A 14,668-nucleotide genomic window follows, 5' to 3' on the forward strand; every position below is an offset into this window, starting at 1 on the left:
TGCTTTAATTTAGTCTAATAATTTTTTTTTAAAATTAGAACTGTAATGACAATAGTGTTTTATATGGAATAAAAAAACACAACTTCAATGGCACAGTCTAACAAAAAAGAGTTTACATTTAATTGCAGGTTAAGGAAGTGGGCGGGCTAAGAAGCATTTTGTGGTGCTTGAGCGTCCAATGAGCTGCGAGTTTTTCCGCGTTAGCCAATGGCATTCGGGTTTTTTAATGAACACCAATCAGCGTCTGGTCCGATTGAACCGGTTTTCAGGAAGTAGCGCACAGTCACCAATCTTGCTTTCTTACCAATGATAGCACACTGACACCAAGCTAGTTAGCTTCACTTCAGACCGCAGCTGACTGACCTCCGCTCCCAAGATGGCTGGTGTTCGAGCCCTTGGTGTTCTTTCCAGATTGTCATCAAGGAGATATGCTCTCTTCATAGGTAGAAATTGCATGTGGTTTGGTTTTAAAGTATAAAGAAAAGCAGCGCGTGGGGCGATACGGAAAGTACGGCGTATGCCAAGTGTCGTAGAGGGGTGATTAGCTTGTTAGAGTAGCTGTTAGCTCCGAAGTATGTTATGCAGACATTTGTGACAGTGCACCATAAAACACGGTCGTTTTGTTTTTTCAGCAAACGTATATCTCAGTGAATGTTTGTTTGAAATAGTCATTGACAGTTGTACTTTTTATTGTACATCTTGTTTGAAACTTCTGGGAAAACTTGCTATCTATGCTAGCTAGCTGGCTGCTATGGATTCACGTAACTTAAGGGAGGGAGGGGTGACTCTGGAAATAAAAGTTTTAAACCACACTTTTTGCTTGTGCTTTCGTCTGTACGGTGTACCTGTCAGGGCAGTTTAGACAGGGTTATGACAGTTCAGATAAGGGTTTGAAGACTCGTGCCATTCATTCGCCATTGTGATGGCCACAGTGTGTCTCTGTGGTAGGCGGAGAATCTAGGTGAAGGGTCGTTTTCCACTGGATTACTCAGTATGGCCGAGACCGGCTGAGGTCAAGGCAATATTATGTGCACGTCTCATTTACATGTCATTTATGTTGTATAAGGACATTTTTTTGGTTATATAGTGTTTAGTGTTTAATATAATGCTCTTGAATTACTAAACATGTTAAGATATTGACTGTAGTTGTATTGATTCTCATTTTCCTTTTTACAGGCAATAATTTTCGCACCTTCTCGGTAGCTCCTGCCATGCAAGGTAATCCAAAAATCACCATACATTTATATAGTATATGTTTAAAAAAAGGTCACCCTGTCCAATAATGACTACTCTTAATATAGTATATGTTAAAAATAAGTCACCCTGACACAATTATTTTCTCACTGCACATTATCTTCCCTTTATTTTTAGCCCGTACACATGTGAACTATGAAGTCAAGGGCGATGTTGCTGTTGTACGGATCAATGATCCTAGCTCCAAGGTGGGAGCTCATTTAAAATGAAATCTGACAATTTTCACTTCAGGGTTCAAATGTGAACCTAATGGTGATGTCTTCCCTTCAGGTTAACACGCTTTCAATCCAAATGCAAAAGGAGATGGCAGAAGTAATGGATGAGGTGTGGGGCAACAATGCTGTTCAAAGTGCTGTCCTCATCTCCTCAAAGCCAGGATGCTTCATTGCAGGAGCTGATATTAAGTAAGAGAAACATCCTTAAACTCACTGCCTGTTTTGAAATGTGCGCCATTAATCTCTTTCATAGTCTCTGAATGACATGCCATAGAGGTTTGTCATGTCCTGGATTTTCTGGATGTCTTTTAATACACTCTCCATCTGTTACAGTATGATCCAGGCCTGCAACAGTGCAGAGGAGGTCACCAAACTTTCTCAGGAAGGGCAGAAGATGTTTGAGCTGATTGAAAAATCTCCAAAGCCTGTCGTTGCTGCTATCAATGGCTCTTGCTTAGGAGGAGGCCTAGAGGTAAACATTTCGGCAACCAACTGTATGTTTGACTCCACTGGAAATATTTGATTGATAATAATGTGCTATCTTATCGTTCGTTTTACATTTCAGTTTGCCATTGCCTGCCAGTACAGAATTGCAACAAAGAGCAAGAAAACAGTTCTCGGTACTCCTGAAGTAATGCTGGGTCTTTTACCTGGAGCTGGTGGTACTCAGAGACTCCCCAAAATGGTTAGTACTGAAATTCTATTCCTATACTCCCTCAATTCAAAGAATATTTGCACATTGTTTTTTTGCAACATTTTTACCATTATTGATGAGTGTGTGCGCGCCTCCCAGGAGATTGCTATTCCTCAAAGTTCCATTACTTTGCCTCACTGTTTTAATTACTTGCTCTTTAATCAAGTACAAAAACCACAAAGTATGTATGATGATGATGCAGAGTATGGTGTGTGAAAGCATCCTATAGTAGTCATATTATGGTTAGTTACATTAGAATAACACTTCAAATGGCTGTAATGCCAAATAAGCTGGTTAATGCACATAATTGGTTTAAAATGTTTACAAGCATCTTTAAGACCCTGCAAACAGATTATCCCCCCCTGCCCATCGTGTCCAGTTTTCAACAACTCTGTCCTTCGAAGCAAAGGATTATGACTAACTACAATATAACCTCGGTTCAGAATTTGGAAAGAAAATCACATTTTTCACTTTTTTCATCACACACTTTTTTATGGACTATACACAGCACAACACTGTCTTAATTTTGATAAGAGATCAGTTTACAGATTTTCTTTTATTACCTTTAGGTTGGGATACCCAGTGCCTTTGACATGATGCTAACGGGAAGAAATATCAGAGCAGATAAAGCCAAGAAGATGGGGCTCATCGACCAACTTGTGGACCCTCTAGGTAAAAAGTTAGTCTTAACTAAGCACTGAACTGCCTTAAATTGGTAGTTTTTAAGTATTACCACCTGTACATGTTGTAATCTGTGCACTTTGGTCAGTTTGTACTGTGCATGAGTTGGTATTTAGGATCAAAATGATTGTGTTATTTCTTCTTGTTTTCTAGGACCTGGCCTGAAAAGTCCAGAGGAAAGAACAATAGACTACCTCGAGGAAGTTGCCATCGAATGTGCCAGAGGAATCGTCAACAAGAAGATCCCTCTCCGCAAAGAGAAGGGCAGGATGCAGAGTAAGTTGGTTCTGCATTTATTGATTATTTGACTCTTTTGTAGTCATTTGAATTAGTTTTGTGATTAATAATAATAGTACATTAAGGAGTTGATGTTCTTTCTCCATAGAAATTCAAGACTACATTATGAGCTTTGGATTTGTCCGGAATCAAATTTACAAAACTGTCCATGGTAAAGTTATGAAGCAGAGCAAAGGACTTTATCCTGCACCCCTGAAAATCATTAATGTAAGTAAAAGCTCCATCTAAGCAATAACTTCATATTTGAAAATTTGGATGCCACTGGGAGAAATTTAAGAAATGAGCTTGACTTAAAATTTGTAGTAAAAGGAGAATAACTTGTTTGGGAAATCCTGTAGTACACTTCCTGTCGCTTTTCTTTTCTCTCATATTTCACATGACTTTAAATTTAAACGTCATTTGTTACCGTTTTCTCTCAGTGTGTGAAGACTGGAGTAGAACAAGGCCCTGTTGCTGGATACTTATCTGAGTCTCAGGTAAGGTTTGTCGCCCTGTATCATTTGTAAATTTGGTATTTACAGTAGTGCCCCGTGTAAGTGAACATCACCAATTTCAATGTTTGTCACAGAATTTTGGTCAGTTGGCGAGAACCTCAGAATCAGGGGCCCTGATTGGTCTCTACCACGGTCAAGTTGCGTGCAAGAAGAATCGCTTTGGAACTCCTGCAAAAGAAGTGAAGTAAGCCACTTTCACATACAGAGCTTGTCTGTGATTTGGGACAGTTAACACATGTTCAACTTAAACTTGACATTTCAGGCCAGTTTGTTTGGTCATAGTTAAATACTTAGTTGTCAGAGATACAAATCCAGGTCTGGTACTCATGTTGACACGTCTACGCTTATGTCAAACAGTATCGTGCATCTTTGCTTTGGTCTAAATGAAGTTTAAGGATCAATCTTCATATGGTTTAATATGTTCTATACCTTTTTTTTAGGTGGTAGATGAATTGTCTGTCTTTGTTGTTTACCATCAGGACTCTTGCCATCTTGGGAGCAGGTCTGATGGGAGCAGGTATCGCCCAGGTTACTGTGGACAAAGGTGTGCACACAATCCTGAAGGACACCACTATTTCTGGACTGGCCAGAGGAGAGCAGCAGGTTTATAAAGGGTGGGTTCTCTGACAATGATTTATCACATCCCACACCTAAATATTAGTTGTTCTGGTCATTAAGAATGTTACTTACAACAGATTAAGGACCCTATTGAACTTATATGAACCTTTATGTTCATTCATCATATGCAAATGACACCAGACTGCTGCAAAGTAATCTCATACAATACTAACCGCATCAGACTGGTCCACTATGACTCAGTGTTCTCTAGTTTAAGTGGGAGACATCAGATTACAGCAGCTCATTAATTGTGTTTGCCTCCTTTACAACTTCCTTTTTAGGCAAAAACAGCATTTCATGTTTTATTCCTGTGAACCCTGTTATGGTGCAAATGATGTGTCACATTTTACAGTATGATGTGAAACAATAGAAACTTGGAAAAAATAGCATTCTATTTATTTGGTCATATAGAGGACTTCAACCTTTTTATTATTATGTATTTCTCTCATCATTGTAAAGTTGAATAAAAACCCACAGCACCTGCCTCAATCATCTCATCCTTCGATATTTCACCTGCTGCAGCCCTTTGGCACTTTGTGCTGCTGCACCTACATGAACCAAAATAGCAGGTGTGCTTGGAGATGCCTACGCAGTCCATGCGGCTAAGACCTGCTGCTTTGCATGTGTTGTTGTGCTTGCATCGATAAAATGGGGCCATCCTGACTTTAAAAACGGGTCTCTAAATGCAGTTACAGGTCTAACGACAGTAGGTAAAATATGATAGTTGTAGTTGTAAATTTTGTCGCATAAACATGTTGGAACCATAAATGTGTATGCATGTTTGTACGCTGATGAAACATTTTAATTTTATTCCTAACAAGGCTCAACGACAAGACAAAAAAGAAGAGCATCACGTCATTTCAGAGAGACTCCATACTGTCCAACCTGACCGGCCAGCTGAATTACGGCGGCTTTGAAAAGGCAGACATGGTTATTGAAGCTGTGTTTGAAGACATTAACATCAAGCATGCTGTCCTGAAGGAGGTGGAGGCTGTAAGTGTGACCGAAGAGGCTTAGGCCTTAATTACAAAGAGAATGTACCCACAATAGTTTCATAGTTTAGCTGTGACTTTGAGCTAACAAACATCTGCCCGCAGGTGGTCTCCCCTCACTGCATATTTGCCAGCAACACCTCTGCTCTGCCCATCAAGGACATCGCTGCTGCCAGCAAGAGACCAGACAAGGTTTGTACTTAGGAGCCTTGTGATTTAAAAATCCCTGATTGCTTCTAAATGAAAAGGCACTGTGTTGCTGAATATTTTCTCTGTTTCCTCAGGTCATTGGAATGCACTACTTCTCTCCAGTCGACAAGATGCAGCTGCTTGAGATTATAACCACTGATAAGACGTCAAAGGACACTACAGCCTCTGCTGTGGCAGTCGGCCTGAAGCAGGGCAAAGTCATCATAGTTGTTGGGGTCAGTGTTTTTTTTTTTTTTTTTTTTTTTTTTTTTTTTTCCCTGTAAAGTGACCTTGTAAGACTTTTAAATCCCTTATTAAATATTCACAAAGAGACAACAAATAACTAACAATGAAGTTATAAGTGGCTGAGGGTGATTCAGCCAAAATACTGATCACAGCTTGAACTAATGACCACCATGAGTCACGTGTTGATGCATGTTAATTGTACCAATATTTCACAACAACAACATTTGACACAAATGTCTTTGCAGGATGGACCTGGATTCTATACAACAAGGTGTTTGGCTCCAATGTTGGCTGAAGCTGTACGAGTACTTCAGGTTGGTAGTATTGCAGTACAAAAAGCAGCTGTGAATGAGTATTTATGTACGCTGTACGTATGTATGCTAAGTTGAACAAAGCATATACATACCTTTTAGGATATCTGTTGTACATACAGTATACCTAATTTAATAATCTACCCATGGTGCATTTACAGGAAGGGGTTGACCCCAAGAAGTTGGATGCACTCACCACGAGCTTCGGGTTCCCTGTGGGTGCAGCCACACTGGCTGATGAAGTTGGTATTGACGTAGCCGCCCATGTGGCAGAGGACCTCGGCAAAGCTTTTGGCTCTCGCTTCGGTGGTGGAAATGTGGAGGTTCTGAAGACCATGGTGGACATGGGATTTAAGGGTATGGGTGGTCACATTGAAGGATTGTGTCACACTTAAGGTTGGATGAAGTATTTCATCCATTAATTAATGTGAGCATGTATTGTATTTAATCCTTGCTCCCTCACCCCCACCCCACCCCCCCACCCCCCACCCAGGCCGGAAATCAGGAAAGGGTTGCTACATCTACCAGCCAGGACTCAAAGTCAAAGAAGTCAACCCAGACATCGGAGACATCCTTGAGAAGTTCAGGATAACACCAAATCCTGCTGTGTAAGATGACACTGGACAATTGCAGAACTAACAACGCAGCAGTTGAAGTTGCACTATTAACCTTGTCTTATACAAAACTACTATTATTAGAGGAAGTCTAAAAGCACATGCTTTTAACCTTAAATTTTTTCTTCAGTTGTTACTCATAAGAGGTGGAGGTGACAAAACACAACCCACAACCTATTGAGCTTTTGATTATATTTTGTTAAATTTTTAATCGTTTAACCATTGAAATACTCTGTTCTTGCATGCGAATGTTTTTCCAGCTCGTCAGACTCCGATGTGCAGTACAGACTCGTTTCCCGATTCGTCAACGAGGCTGTGATGTGTTTGCAGGAGGGTATTTTGAACAACCCCTTGGAAGGAGACATTGGGGCAGTGTTTGGGCTGGGATTCCCTCCCTTCCTCGGAGGTCAGATTTCAACCTTAGTCATGGTCATCTGAGCAGCTTATGCTCAGTGTCTCTATACTCTTGTCAGTGGAAAGAGCATTACCTCCCCAAGGGCTCTCCTTTTGTTCTATGTTTCATGTTTCATGTTTCATAGCGTGTTCTATCTAATCTAATCTAATATCTTACTGCTTCCAGGACCTTTCCGTTTTGTTGACACCTTTGGTGCCGACAAACTGGTGGAGAAGATGAGGGCGTATGAAGCTGTCTACGGAAATCACTTCACTCCATGCCAACTCCTGCTGGATCATGCAAAGGATTCTAGCAAGAAATTTCACAAGTGACCGACTCACCGCGCGTGCCAGTAGCTCATAATAAAGCCTGCCACATGAGTGGAGGCAAACATACTGGAGATACGCTCAGTTTCCAGTTTATTAGGTACACCTAGCTAAAACTAGTATCATGCAATCTGTCTTTATAACATTCAGCATTTGTTGAAACTGTTTCTACTGTATGATCATTTTGCATGACGCAGAGTGTGGTGTTGTATAGCAATAACATAGAGGTGCCTCTCTTATATAGCCTCCAAAGTGACTGTACAGTTGAATCAACAGACTCTCTAAAACAGTGCATTAGTTTTAGCTGGGTGTACCTAATAAACTGGTAACAGAGTATATTATCTGCAGAAACATGTTTTTTTTATTGTACTTTAACATTATTGATTTACATGATGGTGTATAGATTAAGGAGCATAAGAAGCCTAATTATTCACGCATTGCATTTAAAGACACTGCAGAGACAAAGGAATTAAAATATTTTCCAACTGGCAAATAATTTGTCAGTACTGATGAATGTCTATCAATATTCTTCAGCAAGTGTCATTACTTTTTTGTACATTAAAAGATTTTCTGGCCTGGTTTGAACGGTGATGTAAATGTGAAGCTTGAATAAATGTTTTGTTATTGAATCAAATTTGGTTTTCTGATACTTTTTTCCCCCCCTCTCTTGGTGCGTTCAAGTGCTGCTTAGATGTTGAGGTAATATATCAAAGATTACATTACATTAGACCATCGCTGAGGACCAGGAGAAGATTTGCTCAAATCCAATTCGTCGCGCAGGTCACATGTCTGGTTTCCATTGTCCGCAGAGCAGGGTGTGTACCGCGGGGAGGCTGTGTGGGCTGGGCCGGGCTGGCTGGGTGTTTTTCTCCAGCAGCATCCCTATTTAACATCCTGTGACATCGCATCCTTTTCTGGAAGATGCTCGGGGCGGAGGAGACGCCGGTTCGTGTGGATGATCTAAGCGGCTCAGAGTGGCTCACATGAGGTGTGTATGTCGCTCTCTGCTGCACCTGTACAGAGAAGGAAAGGCGCTAAATTGTAGCCACCGCCCGAAGATGATGATGATGATGATGACGGTGGCCTTTTTAATATGGTGAGGATAGTTATGCTTTTTCTCTCATTTTTGACCAAAAATGTCTAAAAGCAAACATTGCGAGGCGGTCAGGGTGGTGGTCCGCTGCCGGCCGTTCAACAGGAAAGAGGAGACAGCTCAGTGTGAAAACATTTTGGACATTGATGACAAACTGGGGCGGATCACCATCAGGAACCCTAAGGCACCACCTGATGAGCCGATGAAAGTGTTCACGTTTGACTCTGTGTATGGCTGGGAATCAAAACAAAGCGACATTTATGATGATGCGGTCAGACCTCTGGTGGAGTCCGTGCTGCATGGCTTCAACGGGACTATATTTGCCTACGGACAAACGGGGACAGGTAAAACATTCACCATGCAAGGGGTGTCAAACGACCCAGACAAGAGAGGGGTTATACCAAATTCATTTCAGCACATTTTCACACAGATCTCCAGAACTCAGAACCAGAAGTACCTGGTGAGGTCATCGTACCTTGAGATCTACCAGGAGGAAGTGAGAGATCTGCTGTGCAAAGATAACAACAAGAAACTGGAGCTTAAAGAGAATCCGGACTTTGGGGTGTATGTGAAAGACTTGTCGTCAGTGGTGACAAAGAATGCCACTGAGATCGAACATGTGATGAACATAGGCAACCAGTCCAGGTCTGTGGGGTTCACCAACATGAACGAACACAGCTCTCGGTCTCATGCAATTTTTGTCGTAACCGTGGAGTGCAGTGAGGTAGGGCCAGATGGCGAGGACCACATCCGGGTTGGGAAGCTGAACATGGTTGACCTGGCTGGCAGCGAGCGCCAGAGCAAGACAGGAGCAAAAGGGAAGAGAATGAAGGAGGCAACCAAAATCAACCTGTCTCTCTCAGCGCTGGGGAATGTCATTTCAGCTCTGGCGGATGGCAAGAGCACCCACATCCCGTACAGAGACTCCAAACTGACCCGCTTGCTCCAGGATTCGCTGGGTGGCAATGCAAAGACTGTCATGATAGCAACAGTGGGGCCTTCGCAGAAGAATTTCAGTGAATCCCTGGCCACACTCAGGTACGCCAGCAGGGCCAAGAACATAAAGAACAAACCTCGGATTAACGAGGACCCCAAAGATGCCCTGCTGAGAGAGTTTCAGCAGGAGATCGCACGCTTGAAAGCCCAGCTGGAGGAGCAAGGGATGCTTGCAAAGGAGAGGAGGAGGAGGAGGAATAGTAGAAGACTGAGTAAAAGTATGGCTGGGATGGAAGAGGAGCTCCTTAAGGAGAAGGATGTGGAGGATTGGAAGGCTGTGCAGGAGGAATCAGATTTGAAACAGTACATGAAAGAGGGAGGCATCCCCAAGAGTCTGACCTGCCAGGGAAGCAGCGAGAAGTTAAAGCCCCTGAACGAACACAGGAAAAGTGTGGAGGACATGCAGTGGGATCAGGATGCTTTGGAGAAGATCATAGAGAAATATAAGGTACCGTGCCTTGTTATTAAACAGCACAGTGGCTGATAAATGTGACTCCGGTGGAACAATAAAAAATTTGCATAAATAATTTATTGTGTTTCTTTGTTCACAGACGATGGAGAGCAAGCTGTTAGTCGGAGGAAAGACTATAATTGATCACACCAATGAACAACAGAAAATGCTTGAGCTGAAGAGGCAAGAGATTGCAGAACAGGTAATTTGCAGTTAATCAAAACAATAATGATTTAAGTCATTCTTTCCCAAAATTAAATGATATAAAGTACATTTAGTGTTACTTTTCAGCTCAAGTTTAAACAAGTATAATTGTGGCTAGTCTGAAGTTACACACAAAGATGTTTGGAACCTAGCTGGATTTTTAAGGGCGTACTCCTTATATTAAAATTGAATTGAGCTACACATTTGTCTGTGATTTGCAGATCAGACGAGAGCGAGAGATCCAGCAGCAGATGATGCTGCAGGACGAGGAGGCCTTAGAAATGAAAGAAACCTTCTCCTCCCTGCAGCAGGAGGTGGAACTAAAGACAAAGAAGCTGAAGAGGGTAAGATGACTCACACACACCCATGTGCTCCGAAGTCATCATTACAAAAGCTCAGCCGCTGATGTGTTTTAAGGATTAAATCATTATTTAATTAGTTAATCTTATTTGGAAACAAGGATCTTTTTTTAGAGAGACGTCACCAGGAGAGGCGGCACTTGTGAGTCCATGTCTCTCTGGACAGACCTCTTTTTTTCTGGTGTTTGCGAATAATTTCATTTCTCATTTCCAGTAGGTAGTGAACATTTTTTCCACTTGCGTCAATTAAGTTTAAATTGTTTCCATGAATGCCTTGTCAGTTTCTGTTACAGCTCCACACTCTGACTCATGCAAACATTTGTCCCCTACTTCTTAAAATGACACACACTAGTAAATGATATGTCCCTGCTGTGTACAGTTGTATACCAAACTCCAGTTGGTGAAGGGGGAGATAAAAGATGTCATCGATGAACACGTCATGACCAGACAGGAGCTTGAACAGACACAGAATGAGCTCACCAGAGAGCTAAAGTACAAGTAAGTTCACTGCCCACATCGATAAATCCACACAGGTACATAATGTCACGTCTTTCGCATTACTGTGTGGTTTTCCTATTTCAACATAATAATGCACGATACATGTTGCACATATTCATGCCCACATCGTGGTGTAGGTTCATCACATGCAGGGTTTAGTTCATATATTTTGAAGACTGCCAAGAATCCAAGTAAGGTTCACCCAACACTTGCTATAATGATTCTTTATTTGAATGACAACACCTTTCATGCAAATAAGTGAAGCCTGTTTGCCTTTATCCAAGATTATAATAATTCATGAATTTCCCCTAGGAGATAAATAAAGTATCTATCTATCTATCTATATGCAATAAATTACATCGTGGTACAGCCGAGATGTATATTAACATTAAAATATTAAACTTTTTAAACCACGTCTGCTGTGCGCTGAAATATTTTTCAAGAATTCAAGAGGCATAACTACATAACTCTGAGTATGTGAGAGATTCTTGCCTCATCAGGGTGGGGTGGTGGCATGAAGCCGGGAGGGATCTGTAAAGTGTAACTAGTCAGGCACAAACTTCTAATTTGTTCAATGGGCTGTGAGGTGGCATTGTTCAAAAAATCTCTTGCTATTACTGAATTTGTTTACGTTTAATTGTGATTATTAACATGTATAATTCTGCAGAAGTTCAATTTTTTCTCAATACTTTTCTTGTGGTATGAATGAAATACTGCGGCTGACCTCAGATGACACATACTTGTATTGCATATTGCAGATATCTCTTAATTGAGAATTTTATACCTCCCGAGGAAAAGAACAAGATTATGAACAGGCTGCACTTTGACAGTGAGGAGGATCAGTGGAGACTCCAGCCGGTCCTTCCATCAGAGAGGTCAGTGAATCCATCTCACATAGCTGACATAAGATACTGCAAGTGGTACATTAAAGACAGACAAAAAAAAAATCCTCAAAACCAATTGTAAATCTGTGACAGATACAGCCATCTAAAAAGACCACAATGCAGCTGTAAGGTACATTTTATCAGGTGTTAAGTCAAGGGTGCATATATTCCTCCTTTACAACTGGAAAAACATTAACTCTATTACAGTTCTTTTGACCTCCATGTATCACACCTGAATGCACCTGCACTTTCCTGCTGTAAGGGCTGTCAGTCAACTGGGAAATGTAGGAAGGCAGTAACAGGGGTATACGTAGATAAAGCTCACTTGAAGACCTTCAATAAAATCACAGATAGATGATACAACAATTTATGTGATTATAGGATCTTTCAGATTGTTTTAAAAAATAAAGTTTTTTGCGTTGTAGTAAGATGCTGCCACCAGGGGATGGCAAAGTCAGAATTTATGAGACTCACATTAACAGACTGTAAGCTTACATAATATGGATAATTTATGTATTTTGCTTTTCCAAGAAACAGATATCTTCTTTAATCAAAGGAGACCAGGCAGCCTGGCCTCCCTGGTTATTTATTTGTTTTACTGAAACACTTGGAAAGCTGAGTTAAACATGGCATAGGGAAGATAATAGGAGTGTTTTTTTTCTGGTGGGAGCTGATCCGTTGACCAAATATAGGGCCTTTGGGGTTACAGAAACTTGTGTCCGAACCGCTAAGCAAAGCCTTAAGTGTATTTAACTGAATCCAAACCCTTCCTTTCCCATGTCTTTATCTCAGTGCACCCACTCAGGTCAAGAGAAGGCCTCTCTCGGCTGTGGGATACAAGAGGCCAATCAGCCAATATGCACAGATGGCGGTTGCCACGGCAACTGGGGCCCCATCTAGATACCAGGTCAGTGCTCGGGCATTCACGAGGACAGTTGGGAAAAGTACAGCAAGAGATGTGAAATATTAGTCTCATTTCCATGTTCAAAGACGCCTTCTTAGCTGGAGGATGTGAGGATGGTTGTAGCCATGGAAACCTTTCACAGTTTAAACTATTGCATCTTTTGTTAGTGAATAATCAATGTAATGTCACAAAGCAGATACTGTAAACTCTCAAATAAAAGGCAGCACAAATAATAGAAAAAGGATTAAGTCTATTCCAATAAATAAAGGGGAGGGGGTTGACAGTAGTTACCTGTACTAAATTGGTTCATATACAGTAATAATATAATTGTAAGTGAATGTAGGATCATCTGCATTTTAACAGCATTGTTTGTGACAATAATAACAATGATGTACCCATGCTTTGGTCCACACTATGTTGCTCTGAGTTTAAAAAATTCAGATCGAGCTTACTTTGCAGTGTGTTGCTGAAGATGTTTCATAATAGATGTTTTAAGGAAACGGAGCTGATTATGCACTGGAACAGATGGAAGAGTTTTGTTTGAAACTGGTTGAGTAAATATCGAATTTGCCTTTACAGCAAACAGATGGGACCAAAAGTTAACACAGCAAGTCGGAGCATAGCAGAAAACAGGGAGGCATCCCACAAGACAAAAAATGCCTTTGTATTTGAAGTTGTGTTATTAAAACTGCGACTTTACTGTCATCTCTTCTTACAGGCTGAGAATATCATGCTGTTGGAGTTAGATATGTCTCCACCAACCATGTTCACCTTGAACCTTAATGGAACCCACCTGGAGAGGGCTTTCTCTCCACGGCTGATGCGGGATCTTCTGGTGAATGTTCCAACTAGAGAGAGGCCCACTTCCTCATCACGGGTCAGGAAATCCCAATCCTGGTGAGAGAGTAGCTGGGAAAGTCTCAGCACGTGGTGAAATCCAATGTAGATACATTAGGTCATTTTGAGATATGGTACCTTAACAAATCAAACATATTGGATCTTTAATAATGACTAAGTCTGTTTTTTTAAAAATGTTTTATGGTCTCTAGGTATCAGGCACCGCAAGCAGCATCTGTCACATCATCGTCATCCTCCACCACTCTTGCATCAGGATCTCAGAGCTTCTCTCCCTCTCACAGACAGAGACCATCCTCTGCTGCCTATCTCCCACTGGGAGGTCCAGTTCAGACAAGCCCCTGATATGTGTTGATAGACCTGTACTGTAGGACCGGCCTTAGTTCAAGGTGGCACCAAGTACCCCAGACTGGCCAGGGGGCAATTGGGAGAGGTGTGGGGAAATTATATGCCTTGGTTATAAATTTATTTCTCACTTTGTTTCTTTATATTTTTGAGTAAGAATTACTTTAGTAAGCATGTGTGAGACCATAAAGACAAAACATTCATTTCCAAAGAACGTCTGTTACATAAATGCAATGGAGAATCTGTGAAGCTCTTTCACTGATCTTTCCTTGTTTGCTGGCTTTTTCCTACTGTTGCCTGAATCATGCAGTTTCTCTTGGCTCACACTGGCCTACCCAAATAGCACAGCTAAAACGTCTAGGTTTGATATACAGTAAACTGTTGTTGGGAATCTTTTAAATCTTTATTTTTCTTTATTTTGTTTTGTTTAATCAATTATTTACCAAAAGAAACACTTGAGTCTCCTTTTTTCTTTATGTAAAAGACTACAAAGTGTATCTGGTGTATCTTTGCCTAAATAGTAGAGGGTGATTGGGGAAGTGAAGGCCCCACCTAATAGGGGCCACCCTTGTTTATCCTGTATGCTTGATGAATTGTTGCTTGAATTTGTAGCCAATGTAATTGTGAGCCACAAATGTGAAGAAAGCTTGCAGTGCTCTCTTGATTAGCTGCCTTATTTTTCATAGTTGTGAAATCGTGCAAAGTCCATTTGCTTACACATGAAAATAAACAGACTGAAAAATTATCTCGAATT

General features: G+C 41.1%; 2 protein-coding genes across 2 annotated transcripts; both read left to right on the top strand.

Moving 5' to 3' along the window:
• The first annotated feature begins 290 nt into the window (after positions 1–290).
• hadhab (hydroxyacyl-CoA dehydrogenase trifunctional multienzyme complex subunit alpha b) lies at positions 291–7,959 on the top strand. Its single transcript, XM_056393348.1, has 20 exons — positions 291–443; positions 1,177–1,218; positions 1,372–1,442; positions 1,525–1,658; positions 1,803–1,941; positions 2,035–2,154; positions 2,733–2,835; positions 2,998–3,120; positions 3,230–3,348; positions 3,561–3,617; positions 3,710–3,819; positions 4,115–4,249; positions 5,075–5,246; positions 5,351–5,437; positions 5,530–5,670; positions 5,926–5,994; positions 6,153–6,348; positions 6,485–6,599; positions 6,866–7,011; positions 7,186–7,959. The coding sequence occupies exons 1-20, from the start codon at positions 377–379 to the stop codon at positions 7,329–7,331; spliced, it is 2,292 nt and encodes a 763-aa protein (XP_056249323.1). The 5' UTR covers positions 291–376; the 3' UTR covers positions 7,332–7,959.
• Positions 7,960–8,089: 130 nt separating this feature from the next.
• Positions 8,090–14,659, top strand: LOC130180049 (kinesin-like protein KIF3B). The gene is made up of 8 exons (XM_056393347.1): positions 8,090–9,862; positions 9,966–10,067; positions 10,291–10,413; positions 10,808–10,926; positions 11,685–11,801; positions 12,603–12,717; positions 13,433–13,611; positions 13,764–14,659. The coding sequence occupies exons 1-8, from the start codon at positions 8,462–8,464 to the stop codon at positions 13,912–13,914; spliced, it is 2,307 nt and encodes a 768-aa protein (XP_056249322.1). The 5' UTR covers positions 8,090–8,461; the 3' UTR covers positions 13,915–14,659.
• The last annotated feature ends 9 nt before the right edge of the window (positions 14,660–14,668 follow it).

The sequence above is a fragment of the Seriola aureovittata genome, chromosome 13 (assembly GCF_021018895.1).
Source record: "Seriola aureovittata isolate HTS-2021-v1 ecotype China chromosome 13, ASM2101889v1, whole genome shotgun sequence".
Classification (NCBI taxonomy): Eukaryota; Metazoa; Chordata; class Actinopteri; order Carangiformes; family Carangidae; genus Seriola; species Seriola aureovittata.

What these genes read in the sequence shown, in the direction of transcription:
- hadhab (XM_056393348.1), top strand. Translation starts at nt 377, where the DNA reads ATGGCTGGTGTTCGAGCCCTTGGTGTTCTTTCCAGATTGTCATCAAGG. An exon ending in ATTGCAGGAGCTGATATTAA is followed by an intron (nt 1,659 to 1,802) that starts GTAAGAGAAACA and finishes CATCTGTTACAG; the next exon opens with TATGATCCAGGCCTGCAACA. An exon ending in CACCCCTGAAAATCATTAAT is followed by an intron (nt 3,349 to 3,560) that starts GTAAGTAAAAGC and finishes GTTTTCTCTCAG; the next exon opens with TGTGTGAAGACTGGAGTAGA.
- LOC130180049 (XM_056393347.1), top strand. Translation starts at nt 8,462, where the DNA reads ATGTCTAAAAGCAAACATTGCGAGGCGGTCAGGGTGGTGGTCCGCTGC. An exon ending in AGACAAAGAAGCTGAAGAGG is followed by an intron (nt 10,414 to 10,807) that starts GTAAGATGACTC and finishes TGCTGTGTACAG; the next exon opens with TTGTATACCAAACTCCAGTT. An exon ending in GGGCCCCATCTAGATACCAG is followed by an intron (nt 12,718 to 13,432) that starts GTCAGTGCTCGG and finishes CTCTTCTTACAG; the next exon opens with GCTGAGAATATCATGCTGTT.